Consider the following 25,471-nt stretch of genomic DNA (forward strand, 5'->3'; position numbering starts at 1 on the left):
ACAGACACTGAATGGAAGTGTGGAGGACAGGGGGAGCAGACGTTGGAAGGAAGTGGGGAGGAGAAAGAAAAAAGGGCACATGCAGGATTGAGGGAAGAGGATAGAGTTAGAAATAAAGATAGACAGACAGGGGACCAGGGAAAGACACAGACAGAAAGAATGACAGCGTCCAAGGAGAGAGAGACAAATTTAAAAAAAACCCAAAACAGACAGACAGACAGACATCTACTCTAGCACCCGTTAATGTAACGGGCTAAAACACTAGTTTGAAATAATAGGACAGAACTCTTATAGACGTCCTATAACAGGGATTCAGAACATTGGTCTTCAAGGGCTTTAAACAGTCCTGATTTGTAAGGTAACCAGCATATATTAGCCTTATTTTTAAAACATAAGACTAGCCTTACTGAAGACTTTATACCAGATAGGGAGGGGGGAATCTTTAAGAAGTGGGAGGCAAAAGGATTAGCATGTTTTGGTCAACTAATTGAAGAAGGTGAGGTTAAAGCCTTTATAGATATTCAGGATCAATTTCAACTGGAAACGAGAGATCTTTTTCCTTACCTACAGATAAAAAATTATATATTAACATATAAGCTGAAGAGCAATGGAATTTTAAAGAAATCTGAACTTGAAAAAAGGTTAGAAGAACCAGTAGCAAAAGGGTGCGTTTCCTGGTTATATAAAATTATAAATGAAAATAAAGTACCGTATTTTCACGTAGATAACGCGCACCCGTGTAAAACGCGCACACGGGTATAGCGCGCGGAAAACACAAATTTATGTAAAGAAATTTTTATATACCGCGCTCACGGGTATACCGCGCATGCCGCCCCGACTCTCCTCTGGCTGCCCTGACTCTCCTCTGGCTGCCCTGACTTTCCGTTCGCTGCCCCGACTCTCCGTTCGCTGCCCCGACTCTCCTCTGGCTGCCCCGACTCTCCGTTCACCTGCCCCGACTTTCCGTTCACTGCCCCGACTCTCCTCTGGCTGCCCCGACTCTCCTCTGGCTGCCCTGACTTTCCGTTCGCTGCCCCGACTCTCCGTTCGCTGCCCCGACTCTCCTCTGGCTGCCCCGACTCTCCGTTCATCTGCCCCAACTTTCCGTTCGCTGCCCCGACTCTCCTCTGGCTGCCCCGACTCTCCGTTCGCTGCCCCGACTCTCCGTTCGCTGCCCCGACTCTCCGTTCACCTGCCCCGACTCTCCATTCACCTGCCCCGACTTTCCGTTCACTGCCCCGACTCTCCTCTGGCTGCCCCTTCTCTGAGCCCTGCGCTACGCTGCTTCCTCTTCCGGCGGTCCCGCCCTTTCTCTGACGTCAGAGAAAGGGCGGGACCGCCGGAAGAGGAAGCAGCGCAGCAGGGCTCAGAGAAGGGGCAGGACCGCCGGCAGAGGAAACAGCTGGGCTCACTGGCATCCGGAAACAAGGTAGACAGCTTCTCCATGGGGGAGGGGGGGAGACTATGGGGGTGCGAGCGGTTCTTCGGGTGGGAGTGCGAGCGGTGGGGGTGCGAGCGGTCCTTCCGGATGATGAATCGGGCGTCAAGCGAGGTGGGAACTATGTAAAAAAAAATTTATATACCGCGCAAGGTTATGCACGGTTTGTAAAAACACGTATAACGCACGCGTTATATGCGTGAAAATACGGTAACCAAAACATCGTATGTGAAAGCATGGGTAAAAGATCTGGGGAAGGATTGGTCTATAGACGAGTGGGGGGTAATTGTATCACATCTCTTTCAGACAGCTAGGGCTGCCACTTTGGTGGAAAATGCTATTAAACTCCTAGTACGGTTTTAATTAGTAAATGTACCAAACAGAGCGATCCTACTTGTTGGAAAGGATGTGGTGAAAGAGGTACATTCTATCATATGTGGTGGGAATGTCAAAGGGTCCAGAAGTTTTGGGAGCAAGTTTTTGAATATGTAAGCAGATTAATTCAGACTCCACTTAAGCTGAATGCTGAACCGGCATTGTTGGGAGTAAGAATAGAAGGTCTAACTCTTCTCAATCTAAACTTATGGACTTGACATTCGTAGCTGCTAGACTCACACTAGCTCAGCAATGGTGTACGCTAAATGTACCTCACTACCTACCTTAAGAGATGTGAGAGAACGTTTAGGAATATTGTGTGATAAATATAGACTTTCGGCCCTTTTAACTAATCAGTGAGCAAAATTTAAGAACATATGGGAGAGTTATATTGAATTTGAAAAAAAAGCTTTATGAAAGAATTATCTTATTCCTTTGGTTATGGAACCAGGTCTTCTGGGAGGGGGGGGGGGAAGAGATAGGGAATGGGGCTGATTTATTTGTAGTATTTATAAGATGCATTATTTTTTATTAGTTTACTAAGCTCATGAATTATACTGTGTTGTACTGAGATCATTGTATTAAAATCAAATTATTAAATAAAGAATTAAAACAAAAAAGAAGAATAGCTTTACTGAGTCAGACTAATGGTCCATCCAGCCCAGTAGCTCATCCTCACGGTGGCCAATTCAGGTCACTAGTACCTGGCCAAAATCCAAGGAGTAGCAACATTCCATGCTACCGATCCAGGCAAGCAGTGGCTTCCCCCATGTCTTTCTCAATAACAGACTATGGATTTTTCCTCCAGGAAATTGTCCAAACCTTTCTTAAAACCAGCTACGCTATCCACTCTTACCAAAACCTCTGACAATGCATTCCAGAGCTTAACTATTCTTTGAGTGAAAAAATATTTCCTCCTATTGGTTTTAAAAGTATTTCCCTGTAACTTCTTTGAGTGTCCCCTAGTCTTTGTAGTTTTTGATGGGTGAAAAATCGATCCACTTGTACCCGTTCCACTCCACTCAGGATTTTGTAGACTTCAATCATATCTCCCCTCAGCTGTCTCTTTTCCAAGCTGAAGAGCCCCAACCTTTTTAGTCTTTCCTCATACGAGAGGAGTTCCATCCCCTTTAACATTTTTGTTACTCTTCTTTGAACCTTTTCTAGTACCTCTATATCTTTCTTGAGATAATACCAGAATTGAATGCAATACTCCATATGAGGTCGCACCATGGAGCAATACAGAAGCAGTATAACATTCTTAGTCTTGTTAACCATCCCTTTTTTAATAATTCCTAGCACAGGGGTGTCAAACTCAGTCACATTAAGGGGCCGAAATCTAAAACACAGGCTAAGTTGCGGGCCAGACCCCACCCAATCTCCACCCCAGACCCCGCCCCCATAATAGTACTAATTGTAACACCATTTTTTCCATTCATTTTTCATATATACACACAATATAAACTTTTTTTTAAATTCTTTCTTTATTTATGCATTTTCAACTTTTGACAATAACATCCATCAAAAATAGGAAGCAATACAATGAACTGAAAATAATATACAGTCAAACCTCGGTTTGCGAGTAACATGGTTTGTGAGTGTTTTGCAAGACGAGCAAGATTTTTGCAAATCGTGACTCACAAACCGAGCATTGACTCGATTTGTGAGTCCCCCCACCCATGAACCGGCATCGCCTCCCCTTGCGATTCGGCATCCCCCGCCCAAACTGAGTGCTTACCCTCATTCTGGCGCAGGCATGCAGCACCAACACACAGGAGGTGCCGGTGCCCGAAGTTCCTGCCTATTGCTGGACTGGGTCTTGACGCAGTGTTCCCTCTAAGCGGGCGGGTGTTGTGAGCAAACTTTTTTTCACTGTGAGCTAAAAATATCGGGCGCCAGCAAGTTATGAGCCAAATAAATATGTTGCTTTCTACCACAGAACTTCCTTACGTTTGTATGGAATCTATCCCCTTTCAACTTTAGAGAGTGCCCTCTCGTTCTCCCTGCCTTAGCTACTAAGTCTATTCCCTTCAGTACCTTGAATGTTTCTATCATGTCCCCTCTCAATCTCCTCTGCTCAAGGGAGAAGAGGCCCAGTTTCTCTAATCTTTCGCTGTACGGCAACTCCTCCAGCCCCTTAACCATTTTAGTTGCTCTTCTCTGGATCCTTTCGAGTAGTACCGTGTCCTTCTTAAAGTACCAGTGCTGGACGCAGTACTCCAGGTGAGGGCGTACCATGGCCCGGTACAGCAGCATGATAACCTTCTCTGTCTCTTCAGTCCAGCATCTGCCCCTTCCATTCACTGTCTGTCTTTCCCTGCCATCCCTCCTCCTGCCCCCCCCCCCACCCCCCAATTTGGTCTAGCATCCATCATCTTCCTTCTGTTCCCCTCATGGTCTGGCATCTCTATCCTTCCCTCCCCCCTGTGGTTTTTAGCATATCTCTCTTCTCATTTCCTCCACTCAGATCTGATCATTCTCTGCTCTCTCTTCCCTTTTCTTCTCTGGTCTTCCTTCTCTATTTTCTGCCTCCATCTAAATTAAATTCTTTCTTACTATTTAGTCCCGTTTCCCTCTTTTCACTGTGTCTACACACAGCTTGTCAGTCACCCCTTTCCCTCACCCCTCCATTATCTTACTATTTTCTTCCCCCTTTATTTATCTCCTCCTTCCATCCAGTATGTGTTCTTTCCCCACTTCCATTCAGCATCTGCTCTCCCTTCTCAACTGACATCCATCTGCCTTCTGCTCTCTCTCCCTTCTTCTCACTTCCATCATCTGTCCCCTTCTCTCTCTCTCTCATCTCCTCCATTCCATCATCTGCCCCTTCTCTCTCTCTCTCTCTCTCTCCCCCCCCCCAACTTCCATCATCTGCCCCCCTTCCCCTCACCTTTGTGGGTCACTTTCTTTCCCCTGAGGGTGGCTCATGTCACAGGGGAAGCTTTGGCCGAGCAGAACCGCTTGATTGACAGTGGAACTTACTTGATTGATGTCGATGCTGGGGCCCGTTGCCGTTTGAAGGAAAAAAAAAAAGGTGGAAAAAAGGAACCTGTAAAGGCGAGAGGAAGGGAAACCTCCAGGACAGCTGCTTTTTGCCCTCCTTCAGCGGCCCAAGAGTTCAGACCAGCAGCGGCAGCTCTGTATGCTTTTAACTTCGGCACAGAGCTGCCCCTAATCAATAGTTTAGCGCGGTTTCATGAGGCAGCCTCGGGGCCTTTGATAGCCGGCCCGCTTCGATGATGCGATGTGGGCCGGCCTAGCAAAGGCCCCGAGGCTGCCTTATGAAACCGCGCTAAACTATTGATTAGGGGCAGCTCTGTGCCGAAGTTAAAAGCATACACAGCTGCCGCTGCTGGTCTGGAGGTGCGGAGACAAGGCAGGAGGCAAACGCGGTGGAAGGCAGGAGTCCCGGCACAGCGACTGCAACAGGAAGTTGCAAGTCAGCTGACGCCGGCCTTTCGTTGCGGCGGGGACCGAATCCTTCGCGGACCGGCAAGATTTTGTTTGCGGACCGGCGGTTGAAGAACTGTGCTCTACACTGTGTGCGCTGTGACGAGAAACTTGTGCGCTGCGAGGTAATATTTTGAGCGCCAGCGCACCCCAGCGCAGCTTAGCGGGAACACTGCGCCAGAAGGCCTTGAGCATGCGCAGATGCTCAAGGCCCAGGCAACAGGAAGGATCTTCGTTCACCGGCATGTCCTGTGGGCTGTGTGCCGGTGCCAGATGGGGTATGGCTTCTGTTTGGGCGGGCGGAGGATGCCAGTTCGCGAGGGGGGGCGTTCATGGGCGGGCGGGGGGGGGTAGTGATGCTTGGTTTGCGAGTCATGATGTGCAAGAATGATTTGCTCGTCTTACAAAACACTCGCAAACCGTGTTACTCGCAAACCGAGGTTTGACTGTACTTGCTGAGTTTGTTTTGGGGTTTCCAGTTCAGTTTTGGGCGTGGGCAGGGGGGCCCAGTGTGCTTGTGTGCCTAGGTGCCCTCGAAGAATTAATCCTGCCTTGAGTATAAATGGCTCTATTTTTGGAGATGACTCTAAAATAACCTCACTGTATACTATTTTAATCCTTGAAAATCATGGCTTTAGTTTGTTGTAATGAAGGATTCTTATAAGTAAAAAGCATTAGAATGATATAGACCGTTCTCATTATTTGTGTGTTCTCGATGGTACAATTTTGCATATCCACAGTTGCATCAATTGTGACCAATATTTCCCATTCACACCGCTGTGTTCGCAAATTTGCTGTAAAAAAATTAAAAAATCACAGCTTTCTTTGCTTTCATTTTCACTTTGCATCTGATGTTCACTTCCAGATATGGCCCCCCAAGTGTCCAGAGAGTGAATTACAAGCATCTACAATGCTGTCCCCATGCAGGAACCTAACCCTATTTTCTCAATAGGATCCACTTTCCAAGATTTTGAGGCACAACATGTACTGCTGGAACCTAACTCTTTCCCATGCAACAAATTATTTCATTATATGGAACAACTAGGTGGAATGTCAGTTTGGAACTTTGGATGCCCAGTTGTTTCAGTTGTCTTAAATATTCTCGATTACTGTAACATTATATACCTAGGTGCTTACAAGAAAATTTTCAAAAAATTGAGAGTGATTCAGAATACTGCCGTTCGCCTCATTTTTGTTTTTAAAAATGGGAGCATATCACTCCTTCTTATTTGAAACTCCATTGGTTGCCGATAGAGTCGAGAATTCTGTTCAAATTTTCTTGAATTTGTTATAAATCAGTTTCGGGTTTGTTAGAAGTTATCTTGTGTCTCATTTTTCTTTGAGTCATGCCAAAAAGACCACACATAGAGTGCACTTGTTTTCATATCCCTCCTTAAAATCCTGTCGTTATAAGAAGTTCCTTGAGAGAACCCTCTCATTTCAAGCTGCTAAATTGAATGTATGGCTTGGAAAAATTATGTTAGAGGTCTCTTCCTATCTTGATTTTAGACAATTGTTAAAGACTCAACTCTTTGATAGGCTGGTATCTTTATGCGTTCTGCTTCATTTTTTCAATCAAGTTCCTTATATTCAACTTGATGTATTTGACCTGTTCTATGTATTACTTCTTTCCCTGCCATGCCGGTATTTTCTGCATTATATTGTAAATGCTTTCTGTCTTTATCTGTTTTTAAGTCCATTATTCTAATTTGTATTTTATCTGGATCCCATGTATTAGCTCACCTTGTTGTGAACCGCCTAGAACTTTTTTGGTATGGCAGTATCTATAATAATAAAATGCTAAGCGCACATGCGCACTCTTACCCCGTGTTCCCTGAGTCCTGATCTGTCGGGCTGTGGCGGTAAGAGTGCACATGCACGTGTCTAAGGACCAGCCAGGTAACACGCCACGACTCCCCCCTCCCCTCCTGCTGCCGACCCTACCCGGCACACCAGAAACCCCCTTTGACACCCCCCCCAACCGACCCTCCCACCACTACACAGCCGACAAACCTCGAAGCTCCAGGGGCGTCCCAGGCACAGTAAACACACTGCTTCGGGTCATCAGGGACACAGCAGAGTAAATTAGGCCAGTAGAAGACCAGAATCAGCGTGTTTACTGTGCCTGGGACGCTGCTGGAGCTGCGAGGTTTTTCGGCCGTCTAGCGGTGGGAGGGTCGGCTGGGGGGGTCAATGGGGGTTTCTGGTGTGCCGGGTAGGGTCGGCGCGGGGGGGTGTTTAAAAACATGCTGCTCAGGGGGATGGGAGGCAGGCAGGCAGACTGGCATCGGGGGGGGGGTCAATGGAAGGGGGATGGGAAGCAGGCAGGCAGGCTGGCATCGGAAGGGGGGTGGGGGGGGTTTCAATGGAAGGCAGGCAGACAGGCTGCCATCGGGGGTGGGGGTGGGACAAAGTCTGGAAGATAATGATGGGGACATAAGAAGGAGGCACTGGGGGTACTAAGGACATAGGATGCACTGAGGGCACTAAGCAGGACAGAGGCACTGGGGGCACTAAGGACACGGGAAGGAGGCACTGGGGCATTAAGGACACAGTACGCTGGCACTGGGGCACTAAGGACACAGTACAGAGGCACTGGGGGCACTAAGGACATGGGAAGAAGGCGCTGGGGGCATTATGGACACAGGAAGGAGGTAATGGGGGCACTAAGGACATAGGAGGGGGTACTAAGGACATGGGAAGGAGGCACTGAGGGCACTAAGGACATAGGGAGAGACACAGACAGAAAAAATGACAGACAGGCAGCGTGCAAGGAGAGAGAGAAAAAGAAATGAAAAAAAAACCAAAACAGACAGACAGACATCTACTCTAGCACCCGTTAATATAACAGGCTTAAAGACTAGTATAAGAATAAAATTATTATTATTATTATCAGCCATATGATGAGCTTTGTTGTTGGTTGAATTTATTCTCCCTCTATACTTTTGTCTCTACAGACTTTTCCTTTTGTGTGGTTAATGCACCGATGGCCATGGATTTAGCCTTTGGTCTGCTTTGTGAGCTGCTACAGGCCTGGGATCAAGCAACTGCCGGTGTCGTAATCTTGATACAGTGGCAGCTGGGAGAAGATGACCCGAAGAGAGACTTAGAGACTTCAAAATCGGTAACTTAATCAGCTACTTCTGTGCCGAGGTTGATTGCACGGATTCATCGTGTATTTCAGAAGTGTCCTGTTAACTTAGTTCCTTCAAATGATGTCTGTGGGATGGTAGCCCGGCACTAGGCTGACATAGTCCTTCATTGTGAAGAAATAGCCTGATCCTGTTGAGTGTCTTGAAAAGTCAGCACAGACTTAAACAGCTGCCACAGACCATTTTAAAGCATTGGGTGACAGCTGATATGAGAAACAAAATGACCTTTGACGTGCTCTGAACTTTTTATCCTGTTTTTAGAGCAAATATTTCAACACCTCTGTTTTAGCATTCCGGCATGCTGAGACATAGGTAACATAACACACTCGCCCTCCTTCCGATAAGACATCACAAGACAAGTTGGTGTGAATAATGGAACCGCTGACACCCCTCCGTGTCAAGAATTATACTCTACTGCATTTTTTTTTAGTGCTTCCCTTTATTTCCTTGCTGTAGAGATCCATGTTGGTGCAATAATCTGGCTATATCAAAAACATTTCTTTCAGCAGTATTTGTTTTATAGCTGTGTATATTTTCCCATATACTGTGTAGATATACCTATAGGCTGACTTTACTCCACAAAATATTCCAATTCAATATATGTAAAGTCCCACAACAATAGAATCCAAAATGAAAGTTATTATGAACATTCAAATTCAAGGAGGAAAAGGTTTCTGTGGGTACCCACACGGGTTATCTTTGCTGGCTATGGCAGAGGACCACACAAGTACCACCAAAATTGGCAGGAGGGATGCCCACTCCCTCCTGCCGCCAACCCTCTTGAACAGCCTACACCCCCTCCAAATCTGAGAATGGCAGGAGGGATGCCCACTCTCTCTTGCCCCTTTAATCCCCTGACCCCCCCCCTTTGAAGACTGGCAGGAGGGATGCCCACTCCCTTCTGCCAGACCCCACCCCATCACCCTCCAGACCCCCCACTCCGTACTCCTAAGCCCACCCTGACACCTCCATACCTTTGTCAAAGAAAGGCTGGACAGAGGGATGTTTATTCCGGCTGGCAGGTCTGCCTCTTCAAGTTTCAAGTTTTTTATTTTGTTTGATAAATCGCTTATTTAAAATTTACTACGTGATGTACAGTTTTATAAAATCAAGAACAGAAGACTAACAGGGTAGAACATATATTTTTTGACTCTTCAGAATGGCGAGCCTTACCCTTCCCGGTGCATCCCAGAGGAACCTAAGGCCCTGTTTGGCTCAGATGCCTAAGGCCCTCCCATAGGTGGGGCCTTAGGCCTTCTTCCCTGTGCATCCTGGGATGCACCAGAAAGGGAAAGGCCCGCCATTTTGAAGAGGTGGGCCTGCCAGCTGGAGGGAATAAGCATCACTCTGACCAGCCTTTCTTTGACAAAGGTACAAGGGTGTTGGGGTGGGCTTAGGGATGGGGTTTCTGGAGGTTTGAGGTGGTGCCGGAGTAGGGGTCTGGATGTTGGGGGATGTTTGTGGGATCTAGAAGTTCGAAGGTGTCAGCGGTTGGGGGCATTTTGAGGGTTCTCGGGGTGTCAGCAGGAGGGAGTGGGTATCCCTCCTGCTAGTTTTCAATGGGGGGAGGTGTTCAGGGGATCAAAGGGGCCGGTGGCAGGAGGGTGTGGGCATTCCTGCTGCCATTCTTGGATTTGGGGGGGTGTCGGCTGTTTGGGTCAGCGACAGGAGGGAGTGAGCATCCCTCCTGTTGATTTTGGGGGTACTTTCAGGGGGTCCCCTGTCGCAGCCGGCTGAGCCGATTGCAGCAGGGGTATTTTCCCCCAATCAGCTGAGCCAGCAGGACTCTCCAAAGCCACAGCTTTGGGGAGTCATGCCGGCTCAGCTGATCAGGGATTCCCTTGCCACGATCAGCTCAGCTGGCCGTGTCTACTTTTAACATTTGAGGTGCAATTCTGTATTCTGTGCCAGTGACATGGTCATTGGTTAGAGAATCGGGGGGGGGGGGGTAAGGTGTATGTTTTTTAAGACAGACACAATTCTTTATAGGACGCTGGTTCACGATTCTCAGCCACTTCTTTGGCGGCCAGCGTCCTATACAGAATCAGCCCCTAGATGTCTACTTTCCTGTATAGAATACCAGCATAAGTGGGTATATACCTGAGTATGAACTCTTAAGTGTCAGTAATCAACATATATGTAACTTATAATATTTTATAAGTTGTATTAATATCCTCCCTGCCTCCTCTCAGTGCAAACCCAGGAGCCAAAGATAGCCCCCTAAAATCACTTTTTTTTTTTTGCTACAATTTGCATAAAATCTGTTTTACTACTTGGGATCTAGTTAAGTACTTGGAACCTGGGTTAGCCACTTTTAGAAACAGGATACTGGGCTTGATGGACCTTCAGTCTGTCCCAGTATATTAATTCTTATGTTCTCTATCCAAGCTCTCCAAAGAAAGGGGAAATTGGATGGGGGAGGTAGAGCTACGTGCTTGAAGGACAAGACATTTCTCAACAGACATAGAGCAACAAAACAAAGGAGAAAGTCCAACTTTGTCTGCAGAAAAAACCAAGCAGGAGAAACAAACAAAACTGCAGACTGTGTACAATAATGTTTTCTGTATTGTATTTGTATTCATTAGGACCCCTGACGAAGGTTTGTCCGAAACACGGACCGTGTCGGGACCCTTGATTGGTAAAAGGGTTTTATTTTACTTATTTGCATTTTAATTTTGCTACAATAAATTTTTGCCCGTATCTTGTACACAGTCTGCAGTTTTGTTTGTTTCTTCTTCTTTTCAACAGACATAGAAACAGAAATATATTTTGAAATGCCCACCTCCTTGAGGATATCCTCAATTAAACATTTGAAAATGGGCTGGTGGAGATGAATGTCTCAGAGTCTGTTTATGTTTTAAATTGTGAGCCGCTCTGTAAAAAGCCGGTTATAAATAAACAAACGCACACTGGTTGGTGGTGTCTCCATAGGGGATGATATTTGGTGGCTCTCCTTCAGCTCATTTTGGATCCAAAATGGTCCCGATTTAAAAATTGTGCTACCAGTCTTATTCAGCTCTGTACACCAAAACATGGCATCCCAAGCCCTCTAAATTTTCTTCACACTTCTACCTCTAACCCTCTGTTGTAGTTCCTTCCTATTTCTCTTATTGTAAACCGCGTCGAGCTCTACGAACGTGGAGATGATGCGGTATACAAACCTAAGAATTAGATTAGATTAGATGGTCCCTGCTCGAATGAGCTTACAAGCTTGTCTGAATTCAAAAGGGCCTGGGATAGGCACGTGGGATCTCTCGGAGAGCGAAAGAGATAAGGGTTACTGCGGATGGGCCATTTGACCTTTATCTGCCATCGTGTTTCCATGTTTATAGTTGAGACAGACAAACTGGACAAAAAGGTGCATCTATAAACAGTGCTCAGGTTGGGGGAATTACAGAGGGAGTGAGAAGCTAGGTATGGGTGTTTAGCTGGTAGGTAAGAATTTGGAATTGAAAGCAGCTTCAAAGAAGTGGGCTTTGAGTTTGGATTTGAATACTGTCAGGGATGGAGCTTGACGTACCAATGTCAGGCAGTTTGTTCCAGGCATACAGTGTCGCAAAGTAGAAGGGACAGAGTCTGGAGTTGGCCACAGAGGAAGAGACTTACCCAATCAGCGGAGTTCCCTGGGGGGGGAGTATAGGGAGAGAGGAGAGGTATTGAGTTGCTGCAGAATGAATACCCAGGTCAGTAAGAGAAGTGTGAACTGTATGCGGAAGAGGATAGGGAGCCAATTAAGTGACATGAGGAGAGGGGTCGTGTGGCCATAGCGACATTAGCAGAATATGAGGTGTACAGCAGAGTTCTGAACAGATCAAAGGGGAGAGAGATGGTTTAGCGGAAGGCTAGTGAGAAGCAGGTTGCAGTAGTCTAGGCAATAGGTGATGTGTGGAATGCCCAGCTGCAAAATACCCATTAGGCAAGAGATGCACGTAACCCCAGATTCTATAAAGGGCACCGAAATTTGTGTTGCAAAACTTGGGTGTGATCCTAAGATGCAACTTAACTAGATAACAGGCTAAATAACAGCCATAATTGGACACTTAACAATCAGTGACATCTGCATGTACTGGGTGCCCAAATCCTACAGCACACATCCCAAAAGAGGGCGTGGCCCTGGGCAATGACTTTCTGGAAATTTGCATGCAGTGTTGTGGGCATGGGAATCGGCACTAAAAGCTGTCCTACAAAGGGGAGTCAGCTTAGAGCAGCGGTCTCAAACACGCGGCCCACGGGCCACATGTGGCTGTCCAAGTTTTATTTGCGGCCCGCGGTCTGGACTGGATCATTCCCTTCCTTTTGGAGCAGCAGCGGGTCTGGCCGGTTTGTTCCGTTCAAAGCCGCGGGTTGGCGGCTCCTTGCGCTATTCACTCCTGCATCGGAAGCCTCTCTGACATCACAACATCAGAGAGGCTTCAGACGCAGGCGCGGATTTCGCAAGAAGCCGCCACCCGCGGCTTTGAATGGAATGAGCCGGCCAGACACGCTGCTGCTCCAATGGCGTACCAAGGGGGGGCGGTCCGCACAGCTGGTCACCCTCCACTGTTCTTCCTAGAGTGCGGCTCGCGGCTCGTCTAGAGCAGGGGTGCCCAACTGCTTCCCTTCCCTTCTCACCGCCGGCACCATGCTCTTTGATCTTCCTGCTTCTCTCGCCGCCCGACCTCAATTCCGACGTCGAGAGGATGTTCTGGCTAGCCAATCGCTGCCTGGCTGCCCGGAACGTCCTTTCCGACATTAGAATTGACGTTGGGCGGCGAGAGTTGGTTGGCCCCATGGAGATCTCGGCCTGTTCCCGATGGCGGCAGCAGCAGCAGCAGCCTATTCCCCGGCGGCGGTGGCATGGGGGAGGGCAGGAAGGAAGAAAGAAAGAAGGGGGGGAGGGAGCCAGAAGGAAAAAAGAAAGAAGGGGGGGGACAAGGAGCCAGAAACAAAGCAAAAAATGGGACAAGGAATCAGAGAAAGACAGACATAGAAAAAGTTGGGGGAGGGAATGAGGTCTGGAGGAGAGGAAGCATACAGGAGGCTGAAAGAAGAGAAGAAATATTGGATGCACAGTCAGAAGAATAAAGTGCAACCAGAGACTGATGAAATTACCAAACAAAGGTAGGAAAATGATTTTATTTTCAATTTAGTAATAGAAATGTGCCAGTTTTGAGAAAGAAAAGATATTAAACTTTAAATGTGAGTGCTGCAGAAAAAATAGAGTACTTGGAGGGCCGCAGAAAAAATAGTTAATGTCTTATTAAAGAAATGACAATTTTGCATAAGGTAAAACTGTTAAAGGGAAGTTTTATAAACTATAAAGAGTTTAACCTCATGCAAAATTGTCATTTCTTTAATAAGACATTAACTATTTTTTTTCTGCGGCCCTCCAAGTACCTACAAATCCAAAATGTGGCCCCGCAAAGGGTTTGAGTTTGACACCACTGGCTTAGAGTGACCTTTATAAAATAGCACAGAGTACCGATAATTTTTCAGCACCATTTACTGAATTTGGCCCATAGCACATAAGCATGTATCTGGCATATACACACATTTGATCACACATAAATAACTGGTGCATAAATATTAGCACCTACTTTCAAACTTTTGTCGTGACGGCCATTTTTATCCTACCCAGCACCACTGAGGACATAGTTGAAGGCAGGGGAAGGCTACGGAAGGAGTATCAGGGGTCACCTACTGGACTGCCAGGAAGATGATGTTGAGAGGTACCTGTGGGGGAGAGTGTCAGATAACAAGGGGAAACACCACAAAACTTATTATGATAGCAACCACACTATTGGACTGCAGATAGTTTGGCTGCACGTAAAACCTCCTCTCTAGGTGGCGGTAAATGTAGCTGCACTGTCGGTAGTCATGGTAGTTAGTATATGGTCAAAGCTTGCATCCTAGCTGTCATGGCAGCCGCTCCTCTACGCTGCTCTGGTCGTACACTGCCCATTCCCATCTTAAGCATCTTATGTGCTGGCTGTTCTACTGCTTTAGACGTGCCGTTCCACACTAATATTTTAATGCACAGCAAAACCTGTGCTAACTGCTTCATAGAAACATGATGGCAGATAAAGGCCAAATGGCCCATCTAGTCTGCCCATCCACAGTAACCATTATCTCTTTCTCTCTCTGAGAGATCCCACGTGCCTATCGCAGGCCCTCTTGAATTCAGATAGTCTTCAGGCAGCTTAATTAAAAGGCCCCATAGATTGTTAAAATGAAAATAGTTATTAAATACTGGAGCAAAAAAGAAGTAGGAATGGTAATTTAAGATAAATTGTATATTCCTGTAGGGCCTTTTTTTGTTGTTGTTGTTCCATTCTTTCATCAATAGTTTCCCCAGCCATGTATGACCTATGCTTTTGGTGACAGTAATCACCATCCTGCCATGATTTGCAATAAGAAAGTTGCAGCATTTTCTAACTTACCATATTTTTCACACTATAAGATGCACATGACCATAAGACGCACCTAGGTTTAGAGGAGGAAAATGAGAAAAAAATATTGTGAGCCAAATGGTATACTAATATATTTCATAAAATATACCAGGCTCTGCACCCTATCTCCCCTCCCTGCCAGGCTCTGTACCCTGTCCCCCTACTGGTGGTCTAGTGGTAGGCCAGGACAGGAGGGATCTGTCCCAGCCCACTACCAATTTTTTACACCTCCCCCCATACCTTTTGAAATCCCACCCCACCCCCATCATACTTTTTGAAATCTCCCTTAAATCCTGGTGGTTCAGTGGTGTATCGGCAGGAGTGAGCTTTCAGCGATCCTGCTCGTCCCTCGCTGGACGGCTGCCTCATTATGTCGGGGCCAGCGGCACACAAGGCAGGAGCGAGCTTTTCGTGTTCCAGCCTGGCCCTGCGCCGCTCCCTGAATGGCTGCCGTCAGTTCTCGCAAATCCCGCCACTGGCCCTGACATAGTGAGGCAGCTGTCCAGTGAGGGAGGGGCAGGAGTGCAGAAAGCTTGCTTCTGCCAATACAATGCTGGACCACCAGGATTTAAAAAGGTACGAGGGGCGGGGGAATTTATATTTGCTCCATAAGACGCATAGACATTTCCATTCACTTTTTTGGGGTAAAAAAGTGTGTCTTATGGAGCGAAATATATGGTACATTATATTCTGTGAAGTTCCAAGTTGGGAAAACTTGTATTTAGTTTCTTGTTATTGTGTTGGATTTAAAGGTGTTCTCTTGTTTAACTCAGTATCTTTCTTCTGCCTTCCCTAGGTAGGCGATGAGTACCTCTTTGATAAGGGAGAAGTGAACTTTTGGGCAGAAAAATTAACCTACGTCAGACTGCTTAGTAAACACCTGCACAGACTTATCACTTCAATGGACTCATGTTTTCCTGATCAAGCCGAACTCCATCAATTGTCTGGAATTGTGACTGATCAAGCCCAACTGGTTGAACAGCTCCTTAAAGATCTTCCTCTTACCCCAGAATTTTCCAAAACTCTGGAGTTTACGAGGCTGCAAATTCAGAAGAAAAGGATATCGGCTTGTCTTAAGCTACTTAACTCGCTGGGACACAATGCTAACAAGAAAGCCGAGGAAACCTAAGAATTGAATCCTTGGTACATTTTTCCCAACAAACGTTCCTGCAACACGAGCAGGGCTGTATTTTCTCAGGCTAATGTCATGACACATTTTTTGAATGTAAGAAAATGTTATGTCCTTGACATAAATCTTCTCCAACTCTATTGGACTTGCTATGCAAGACTGCTTTGAAATATATTTAATGATTATATTTGGGTCAATGTATTTTATTACAGCTACTGTAGTGAGGAAGCTAAACTGAACTGTAATGTTTTCCATATAACCAGCCTGCACTCCTGGGCTGTGCGAAGTTTATTCACACCAGGCATGCTCCACTTCATTTCCAGTAAGCAAAATCCAGCTTTTTTTCATTTTCTATTCACTTCAACTTGTGCTTATATTGCAAGAATGGGATAATAATAAAGTTCTGTTTTAGTATTTGGATAAATATTTTTAGAAAAGGAAAAATGTTATTTTTTTCAGTTTTGCATGCCCATTCAGCTTAATCTAGCTAAGCACGGTTTAATTTCTGGGTTAAGTCTGATGAAGAAATCAACTTTCTTCTTCTTTTTCTTTTTTTTAAGTCCTCCTTTACAAAGGGAAAGAATTAATTGGTCAATAGTCTTATATAGTAAAGACAAATATGCATGACATAATAAATTATTTTTAATTTTAGTTTCTATATGAAGTGAGGACAGATGAGTAGATAATTTCCTCAGGCTCAGTCAATGGTTCTTCAGAGATCTTCAGCTGGGCTGGACAGACATATTTTACTTTAACCTTATATTTACAAATTTAAAAAAAAAAACCCTCATCCTCATGCTATGTGGTCATTGGTTTGTGATTTGATTGTAGTTAGATATCAGCTGGACCACTGCCATATTTCAAGATAGCGACAGACGAAGGGGACACCAGAGGGCACATCCCTGGGACCAGTAAATATTAATCCATGAATAGAGACTGCCAGAGATTTGGGGACCCGCCTGATTGAGAGCCTTTCTATGCTGGTGAGCTGATCAAGGGTGCTTTTTTTGTGATGTGAGTGGAGGTTCGAGCTGATGTCTTTGTGCGTAGCAATTTCTACAATGAACACTGCCAAGACAAATACTCTTACTGACGCCCAGTAGGTGGCAGCACAGCATATCTTTTGTGACTAAGCTCTAAAAATATACAGTAGTTGCTGGGTTAGATCATTTAAATGTGATGAAACAAGGGTCATGAAACCTTTACTTCTATATAGAACTCAACAGTATTACTGATTGAGCGTAGGCCATTCCTTAACATTACTCAGTTTTCTCCCTATTACATATCTGGTTTTATATTCCTTTCTACAATGTGTGATACCGTGTTTCCCTGAAAATAAGACACTGTCATATATTAATTTTGGGCCCAAAAAATGCACTAGGTCTTATTTCGGAGAAACACGGTATCCAATTTACTCCTGAGTCTCTCCCCTTTCACCTTATTCTAATACCCCTCATTCCACAACTTCCTTTTAACTGAAGGATGCCTCACTCTTGTGCATTTATATCAGAGGTATTCAATCATCCCCTTGTTCCTTTCTTCCAGAGCCCGGCACTCCCCCACTGGCTCTTCCATCTCTCCCTCCCATCTTAACCCCGCCGACTGCGAGACTGAAATACCTTCTTGCAAACGGCAGCGTCAGCAGCAATCTAGACAGGCTTCTTCGGGCCTTCTCCCACATTGCTGATGACATCATCAGTGATGCGGCAGATTTGAACACAATATTCCAGATGAGGTTGCACCATGGAGCGATACAGGGGCATTATAACATTCTTAGTCTTGTTAACCATTCCTTTTTAAATAATTCCTAGCATCCTTTTTGCTTTTTTGGCCGCCGTCGCACATTGGGTGGAAGGTGTCATCATATTGTCTCTGATGACACCCAAATCCTTTTCTTGGGCACTAACCCCCAAGGTGGGCAACTGTGATTTGGGTTATTCTTCCCACTGTGCATCACTTTGCATTTGTCCACATAAGATCCAGTACAAGCTACTGGTGAATGTCTTTATCCCAGGACAAGCAGGCATGATATTCTCACATGTGGGTGACGTCATCTACGGAGCCCCAGCGCGGACAGCTTTTCAAGCAAACTTGATTGAAGTTTCAAGTTTGCTACACTGCACCACGCATGTGCATGCCTTCTTGCCCACTAGAGGGCGCATCCCCATCTCGTGGTCCTCAGTTCCATAACCAGCAAAGAAGCCATCCCCGGGGAGGTGGGCGGGTTGTGAGAATATATGCCTGCTGTCCCTGGATAACACCTGTTACGGTAAGTAACTGTGCTTTATCCCAGGACAAGCAGGCATGATATTCTCACATGTGGGTGACCTCCAAGCCAACCAAAAAAGGGCAGGTGGGAGGATGGCAATTCAGGAAAACAGGTTACGTAACACCGACTGGCCAAACCGGCCGTCGCTTCTGGACAGAGTGTCCAGACAGTAGTGGGAGGTGAACGTATGAACCGAAGACCAAGTGGCAGCTTTACATATGTCCTCCACAGGAGTAGACCGGAGGAAAGCAACAGAAGCTGCCATAGCCCGGACCTTATGCCCCGTGACTCGACCATGGAGCGTGAGACCAGCCTGAGTGTAGCAAAAAGAAATACAAGCAGCCAACCAGTTGGACAAGGTGCGCTTGGAAATAGGACGTCCCAACCGATTAGGATCAAAGGACAAAAACAATTGAGGAACCTTCCGATGAAACTTGGTACGTTGGAGATAAAAGGCCAACGCCCTCTTACAGTCAAGCGTGTGAAGCGCCGCCTCCCCAGGATGAGAGTGGGGCTACGGGAAGAACACCGGAAGAACAATGGACTGATTGAGGTGGAAATCAGACACAACCTTAGGTAAAAATTTAGGATGGGTGCGAAGAACCACCTTGTCATGATGAAACACAGTAAAAGGTGGATCTGCAACCAAAGCCTGCAGCTCACTAATCCGACGAGCGGATGTGAGCGCAAGCAAAAAGACCACCTTCCAAGTGAGAAACTTAAGATGAGATTTGTCGATAGGCTCAAAAGGAGGCTTCATCAGTTGAGCTAATACCACATTAAGATCCCAAACTACAGGAGGAGGTTTCAGAGGAGGATGAACATTCACGAGACCCCTCATGAAACGAGTTACCAGAGGATGAAGAGAAAGAGACCGACCCTCGATATGCCGATGGAACGCCGCAATGGCACTGAGATGCACCCGAATGGAAGTCGTCTTCAGCCCAGACTTAGACAGATGCAACAAATATTCCAGCACCGAAGACACTGGAACCGAACTCGGGTCCAGATGGTTCGAGAAACACCAGGATGAAAATCTGGTCCACTTCTGGGAATAACAAAGCCTAGTCGAGACCTTGCGTGAGGCTTCCAAAATCTCCCTCACCGACTGAGAAACAGGAACCGAAGTCAAGGGGAAAGGAACCAAGCGGTCAGATGTAAAGACTGAAGATTGGGATGTAACAGCGAACCCCGACTCTGAGACAGCAGAGAGGGAAAAACAGGCAGAAGCAGAGGTTCCCGTACACTGAGTTAAAGGAGCAGGGAGAACCAGTGCTGCCTGGGCCAACGAGGCGCAATGAGAATCATAGTGGCCCTGGTCGATTTGAGATGTACCAACGTTCTCAAGATCAGAGGAAAAGGAGGGAACGCATAAAGGAACCTCCCCTCCCAGTCGAGAAGGAAGGCATCGGCCTCGAGACGGTCCCGGGAGTACATCCGAGAACAATAGAGGGGTAGTTTGTGAGTCTCCGGGGAGGCAAACAGATCCACCTGAGGAGTCCCCCAGCGGTCGAAGACCTCGCGTAGAACCCGGGAGTTCAGCGACCACTCGTGCGGCTGGAGAAGACGACTGAGTTTGTCTGCCAGACAGTTCCTCTCTCCCTGAATGTAAACCGCACGCAGGAATATGTTCTGGGAGACCGCCCATTCCCAGAGACCCAAGAGCCTGTTCCGCCCTGTTTGTTTACATAATACATTGCCACCTGGTCCAGAGCATCTTGCCACGTGAGCCAGCTCGACTGCTTCGCTCAATTGAGCATTGTGATCTGCCTGTACCATCTGTGCGGGAGTTAAGGCTTAAGGCTTACCTCTTCCCAAAATAGTGTCTTTCACAGCATTGGCCCCTGGGAGTGGAAAAACCTTCCAGGTTATACTCGCCAGCAGCAAAATGTTCAAGACTTTAAGAAACTGCTGAAAAGACATCTGTTCTGTGAAATGAAATATAGGGTCTGAGTTTGGCTGAGGGAGAAGGAGTGATGGCTCTTGAGTGCTGAGCGCTGGTCACAGAGACTTTCGATGGCCTGGTTTGTTTTATTTGATTTAATGATGTCTGTTATTGAGGCATCTTGCATGACTTATGGAATTTTATATTTTGATGTGTGTGGGTTTGACCAGTTGTGGCCTTAAATTATATTTGTTGCTGATGTGACGTGTATGTTATATGTAATTTGATTTGATATGTAGGTATGTAATTTGTTATAGGGCTCCTTTTACAAAGCTGCACTAGCGGGGTTAACGTGCGCGACTTTTCATCACGCGCTAACCCCCGCAATGGCCAAAAACTACCGCCTGCTCAAGAGGAGGCGGTAGCGGCTAGCGCGTCCGGCGGCTTACCGTGCGCTAGCGCGTCTTTGTAAAAGGAGCCCATAGTGTGTCCTTGAAGTGTTTTGTACGACAAATGCAAATGTTTTAATTTATATGTTAATATGTAACTCGCTCTGGATAAGGGCGGGTGAGAAACAAACAAACATTAAATTTCATCTGCCACTTGGACGCCCAGTCTTCCAATTTCCTAAGGTCCACCTGCAATTTTTCACAATCCGCATGCGTTTTAACAACTTTGAACAGTTTAGTGTCATCTGCAAATTTAATCACCTCACTCGTCGTTCCAATTTCCAGATCATTTATAAATAAGTTAAATAGCACCGGTCCCAGTACAGACCCCTGAGGCACTCCTCTGTTTACTCTCCTCCTCCAAAATGACTATTGAACACTACCCTCTGTTTTCTATCCGGTAACCAATTCCTAATCCACAACTGAACTTTGCCACCTATCCCATGACTCTTTAATTTTCTCAGGAGCCTCTCATGAGGAACTTTATCAAAAGCTTTCTGAAAATCTAGATACACCATAGCAACCGGCTCACCTTTATCCACACCTTCAAAGACATCAAACAAGTTAGTGAAGCAAGATCTTCCTCGGCTGAACCCATGCTGACTGTCTCCTTAAATCATGTTTGTCTACGTGTTCCACTATTTTATTTTTTATAATTGTTTCCACCATTTTGTCCAGCATTGAAGTCAGACTTACCAGTCTGTAATTTCCTGGATCTTCCCTGGAACCCTTTTTAAAAATCGGCGTAACATTGGCCACCCTCCAGGTTGCGCTTAAGTTGGTGACTTGTTTTCCCCCTTGTTATGTATTGCAAATGTTTGAATTTGGTTATCTTATATATTTGCTGATAATGTTTGATGATATGAGAACAAACATGTTTCTCAGGGAGACTTCCCGTACCCCTACCTCTTCTGTTTCCTCTTCAGGACTGGCTGTTTTGGTAGTAACTTCAGGAGTTGAAGGACAGCCCAGAGGTAAGGGAGGAGGGGCGAAAAGAATGCAAATGAAGCTCCTTACAAGAGTTCTCGCGAGAAGGGGTCGACTACCCACAGGTTCAGGAATAGAGTGTATGTCTACTAGAAAGAAGATTTTATCAAGGTAAGAAACTAATCTTTCATTTCTTTAAGTTCATATCAATCTTTATTTGATAAATGTTTAACAAAAGTAACGGAACAGTGAACAAAAGCAGAAAATTTCATGTTAAACAATTAGTGCTTGGTGTCAACTTATCTGAATGTAATAGGATGCTTTGAATCTAGATAGGAATAGTACTTTATATGCATTCTTTGAAATATTGCAAGAACAATTTTCTTGCAGTAACAACCATTTTCATGAGCTGTCGAGGCCAAGACTACTGTGATTATCACCATTTAAAACTTTTATTTTTTTAAAAGTTTGTAATTCCATGAACAGCCCTTGTAATAATAAATGACAACTCCAGTTCTCAGCTGTATAATAACCTTTCACGTTGTTGGTTCTTTTTAGTCTTTCTTCCAAACTCTTGCTTCGGCGTGCAGGGGAAAAGCTACTTGAGGTTCAGAGAAAAAAAAAATGCCATTCTCAGGTACTACAGAACACTAGGGAAACAACTTTTCACTCATCATGTAACACCTCTCTTGAAAAAATGCTCATTGGTCGCCAATACCCCATCGTATTACCTATAAAATAGCATTGCTCTCATTTAAGATCCGCCAATCTAATCTGCCTACCTTTTTTGGGCAGGTTACTGATCTCTCATACTCCATCCAGAACTCTGCGGTCCCCTGACCAAAACCTTTTTTCAGTATCGTCTCTTAAAGTTATCGGCACGAGACGAGCAGAAATATTTTCAACAGCTGCGCCTCGATGATGGAATTCTTTGCCTGGATATATTAGAGGAGAATCCGCTCGAGACAAGTTTAAAAGTTTTTTTTAAAAACGTTTCTTTTTAAAAGATGCTTTCAGAATTGATATTTGTTAGTATCTGTTAATATGTCCGCCTCATCCTTCTTGGATCTAATTTAGAGGACTTGAGCTGAATTTAAGCTAAACATTTATTTTTATTTAGTTGATTATTATGTATTTTACCTATGAGTATTATTTTCCTGCTTTTCTTCAACTTTCTGTACAAGTGGATACTTGATTTATAAAATGTAAAATTTGATAAATATAAAATAAAAAAAATAAATAAATAAAAGATGCTTTCGGAAATTAAAACTCACCAATCAAACTTATTTTTGTAGGTCTTTTTTCTTTTTTATTTAACATTTTTGCTTCTACTTTTAGCCCCTCCACAATGTTTGACCCTTCGTTGTTATCTTTTTCGAAAACATTTGGAGTTCCAGCCCCTTTCTCATGCTGTCTGTAAGTCTGTCTATTTTTTGTTAACATATGTGTGAAATGTTCTTATTACCCCCTTTTTATATTTGTAATTCACTTTGAAACTATCGGCCTCTTTTACAAAGCCGAGCAGCAACCGCCCCGAAGCCCTTTAAATCTCTATGGGCTTCGGGGCCATTAGCACAACGCAGCCACTAGCGCGGCTTTGTAAAAGAGGCCGTATGTTATAAGCGTTTGCATCAGATTTTAATAAACATGAGAAAAAGGACAAGAAGGAACCATGAAAACAACAGATAGCATGAAACAAGGAAGATTTCCTAAACATGCATTTCATTATTTCTCTAAAGTAAAAGAGATCTAGGAAAACAGATCACAACAGATTTATAAATAATCTAGAGCTAGCCCTGTTACATAATCTGCGATAGATGAAAGGGCTGGTTTTAGACATGCTGGGGCCCAGGGCAGAAATTAAGTAGAGGGGCCCTCTTCTACCTACCCGTCTCCCAATTTTCCCACCCACATTTAAATGACTTCTTCACACACAAAACAGACAGACAAACATTCAACAAATATAAAACAATGGATCACAAATTAGAAATAGAAATATGAATACCAAAGCTGAACTGGAAATCCCTCCAAATTAAACTCGACAAGTACTGTACTTCATTTTGAACACAATCACTGGCAATGAGGGGGAGCTGGACCTCCCACTTTTGAGTTTAGGCCTTCTCAAAATGAGCATCTCCTCTGCTGTAGCTGGTGGGGATCCCCAAGCCTCATCAACTGAGGACCGCCTCTCCCCCTTTTTCAGGTCCAGTGACCAGAACTTTCCATGTTCTGCAACTGGCAGCAATATTACAAAGCTGTTGCTGCTGCCTTCCCTCATTCCTGCCCCCACTTGGCTTTCATGTATGCGTGAAAGCAGTGGCAGCTTGAGGACATTCCCATTAGCTGCAAAGCTTGAAGATTTTGGGTTGCCGGACTGGAGGAAGATCTCTTCGGTTGGCAGGGCTTGGGGATCCCTACTAGCTTAAGTATTTATATATTGCACTCAGGCCAGGAGAAACTTTGGTGGCCATCCACTAATTTTGGGCTCCAGTCCCTCCCCCAAATCAGCTGTATGACTATGCCACTGAACACAATACAAAAATAATTGTGATGCACATATCCCAAAGCTTAAATTGCAATGGTATATAGAGTATATACCCTCAATGTATAGTCCATGCAATGTACGTGTTTTTAATATTTATACTTGCATAAATTTTAACTGCTTTTAAGGATCTTCAGAAATAATGCAGTAGTCTTCAGTAACAGATTTTATGAAGCACTGCTAAATCGTCATTGACCCTTCAGTGAGTTATATAACTCATTTTTTGTGCTTTTTAAAGTTTTTTATGTTTTGTGCTTTCACTCTTAAATAAATAATAAATTATGTGCTCAATAAATATTATTTAAACTGTATCGCTTAGCTTTTTATGACTTCAGCTGTTATATCAACTTCGTCAGCTGGGGGTAGATGCCAACATGTTTCATCGCACTAGTTTTTTCAAGGCAACCCCCCTAGTGTAAATAATAATGATAATAAAATTTATCATTACTCTGCTGCTCTCAGTTTATCGATACAGTACAGATAGCTAACTTTAAAATAAATTAAAAGCACTTACCATACATGTTTTCACCTTCTCATTTGAACCCAGTGTTGTTTAAGGGTAAAGATGGCGGCGGTGTTTTTTAATCTCCTCTTCCTGAATGTAAACCATGATGTCATCACGCTCATAAAATTTCAAAGGCTAACCCATATGCAATCAGCCTAAAATATTTGACTCGCTGAAGGATCAATGACGATTTAGCAGCGCTTCATAAAATCTATTACTGAAGACTACTGCACTATTTCCGAAGATCCTTAAAAGCAGTTAAAATTTATGCAAGTATAAATATTACATATTTGTACTTGCATACATTGCATATCCCAAAGCTATTCCAGTTAATAAATTCAAAATAAAACAATTTGTTCTGCCTTGTCTGGACATTTTGTTTTTCCATTATCTTGGTCCCAGTTTCTCTTTCTGCTTTTTGTCTATCTTCTACTAATTCTCTTTCCAGTGTCTGCTGTCAGTTTTTATTCTCCTCTTCTCTCTTGTTCCATTCCCTCCTTATGCCTGTCTCCAACATATTGATTTTGTCTTTCAGCTTTCCTTTTTCTTTTCTGCCTGTCCACTCAAATCTTGCCCTCTTTCTCAACCTTCTTCTTTTTAAATTTTGAGCTACCTCTCAAATTCTCCATTTCCCCTCAGTCCTTAGCTCTCCTATTTCCCATCTCACTTCTTTCCCAGCCTCCTACTCCCCATTACCACATTTCTACCACTGTTCTCTCAGAGGGCTTTCTTGGCCCAGCATGTTCTACCTCTTCTTTCCACGCTGGTCCTCACTTTTTGTCTCACTGAAAAATCCACCAGCCTCGGCAATGAGTCAGAAACATTGCCCGTGGCTCTCATCCCTGCGTTCCGTCTGCCACGGTCCGTTCCACAATGACGCAACTTCCTGTTTCTGCCAGGGTGGACTGTGGCAGATGGAAAG

The 25,471-nt window shown here is 44.9% G+C and overlaps 1 protein-coding gene across 2 annotated transcripts in view; it reads left to right on the forward strand.

The window, feature by feature from the left end:
* Positions 1–22,585, forward strand: part of THADA (THADA armadillo repeat containing) — a 538,115-nt gene extending 515,530 nt beyond the window's left edge. Inside the window, exons 37-40 of one of the 2 annotated variants that reach the window (XR_004538762.1) lie at positions 8,221–8,387; positions 15,640–16,294; positions 16,804–16,955; positions 21,502–22,585. Coding sequence is in view for 1 of the 2 variants with exons in the window: in XM_033937269.1 (XP_033793160.1) it covers positions 8,221–8,387; positions 15,640–15,972 (500 nt within the window). In the remaining variant the exon portion in view is untranslated. Of the gene's footprint in view, positions 1–8,220; positions 8,388–15,639; positions 16,387–16,803; positions 16,956–21,501 lie in introns of those variants that run through there. The other variant, XM_033937269.1, reaches the window with a different exon arrangement.
* The last annotated feature ends 2,886 nt before the right edge of the window (positions 22,586–25,471 follow it).

This window comes from Geotrypetes seraphini, chromosome 3 (assembly GCF_902459505.1).
Source record: "Geotrypetes seraphini chromosome 3, aGeoSer1.1, whole genome shotgun sequence".
Lineage (NCBI taxonomy): Eukaryota > Metazoa > Chordata > Amphibia > Gymnophiona > Dermophiidae > Geotrypetes > Geotrypetes seraphini.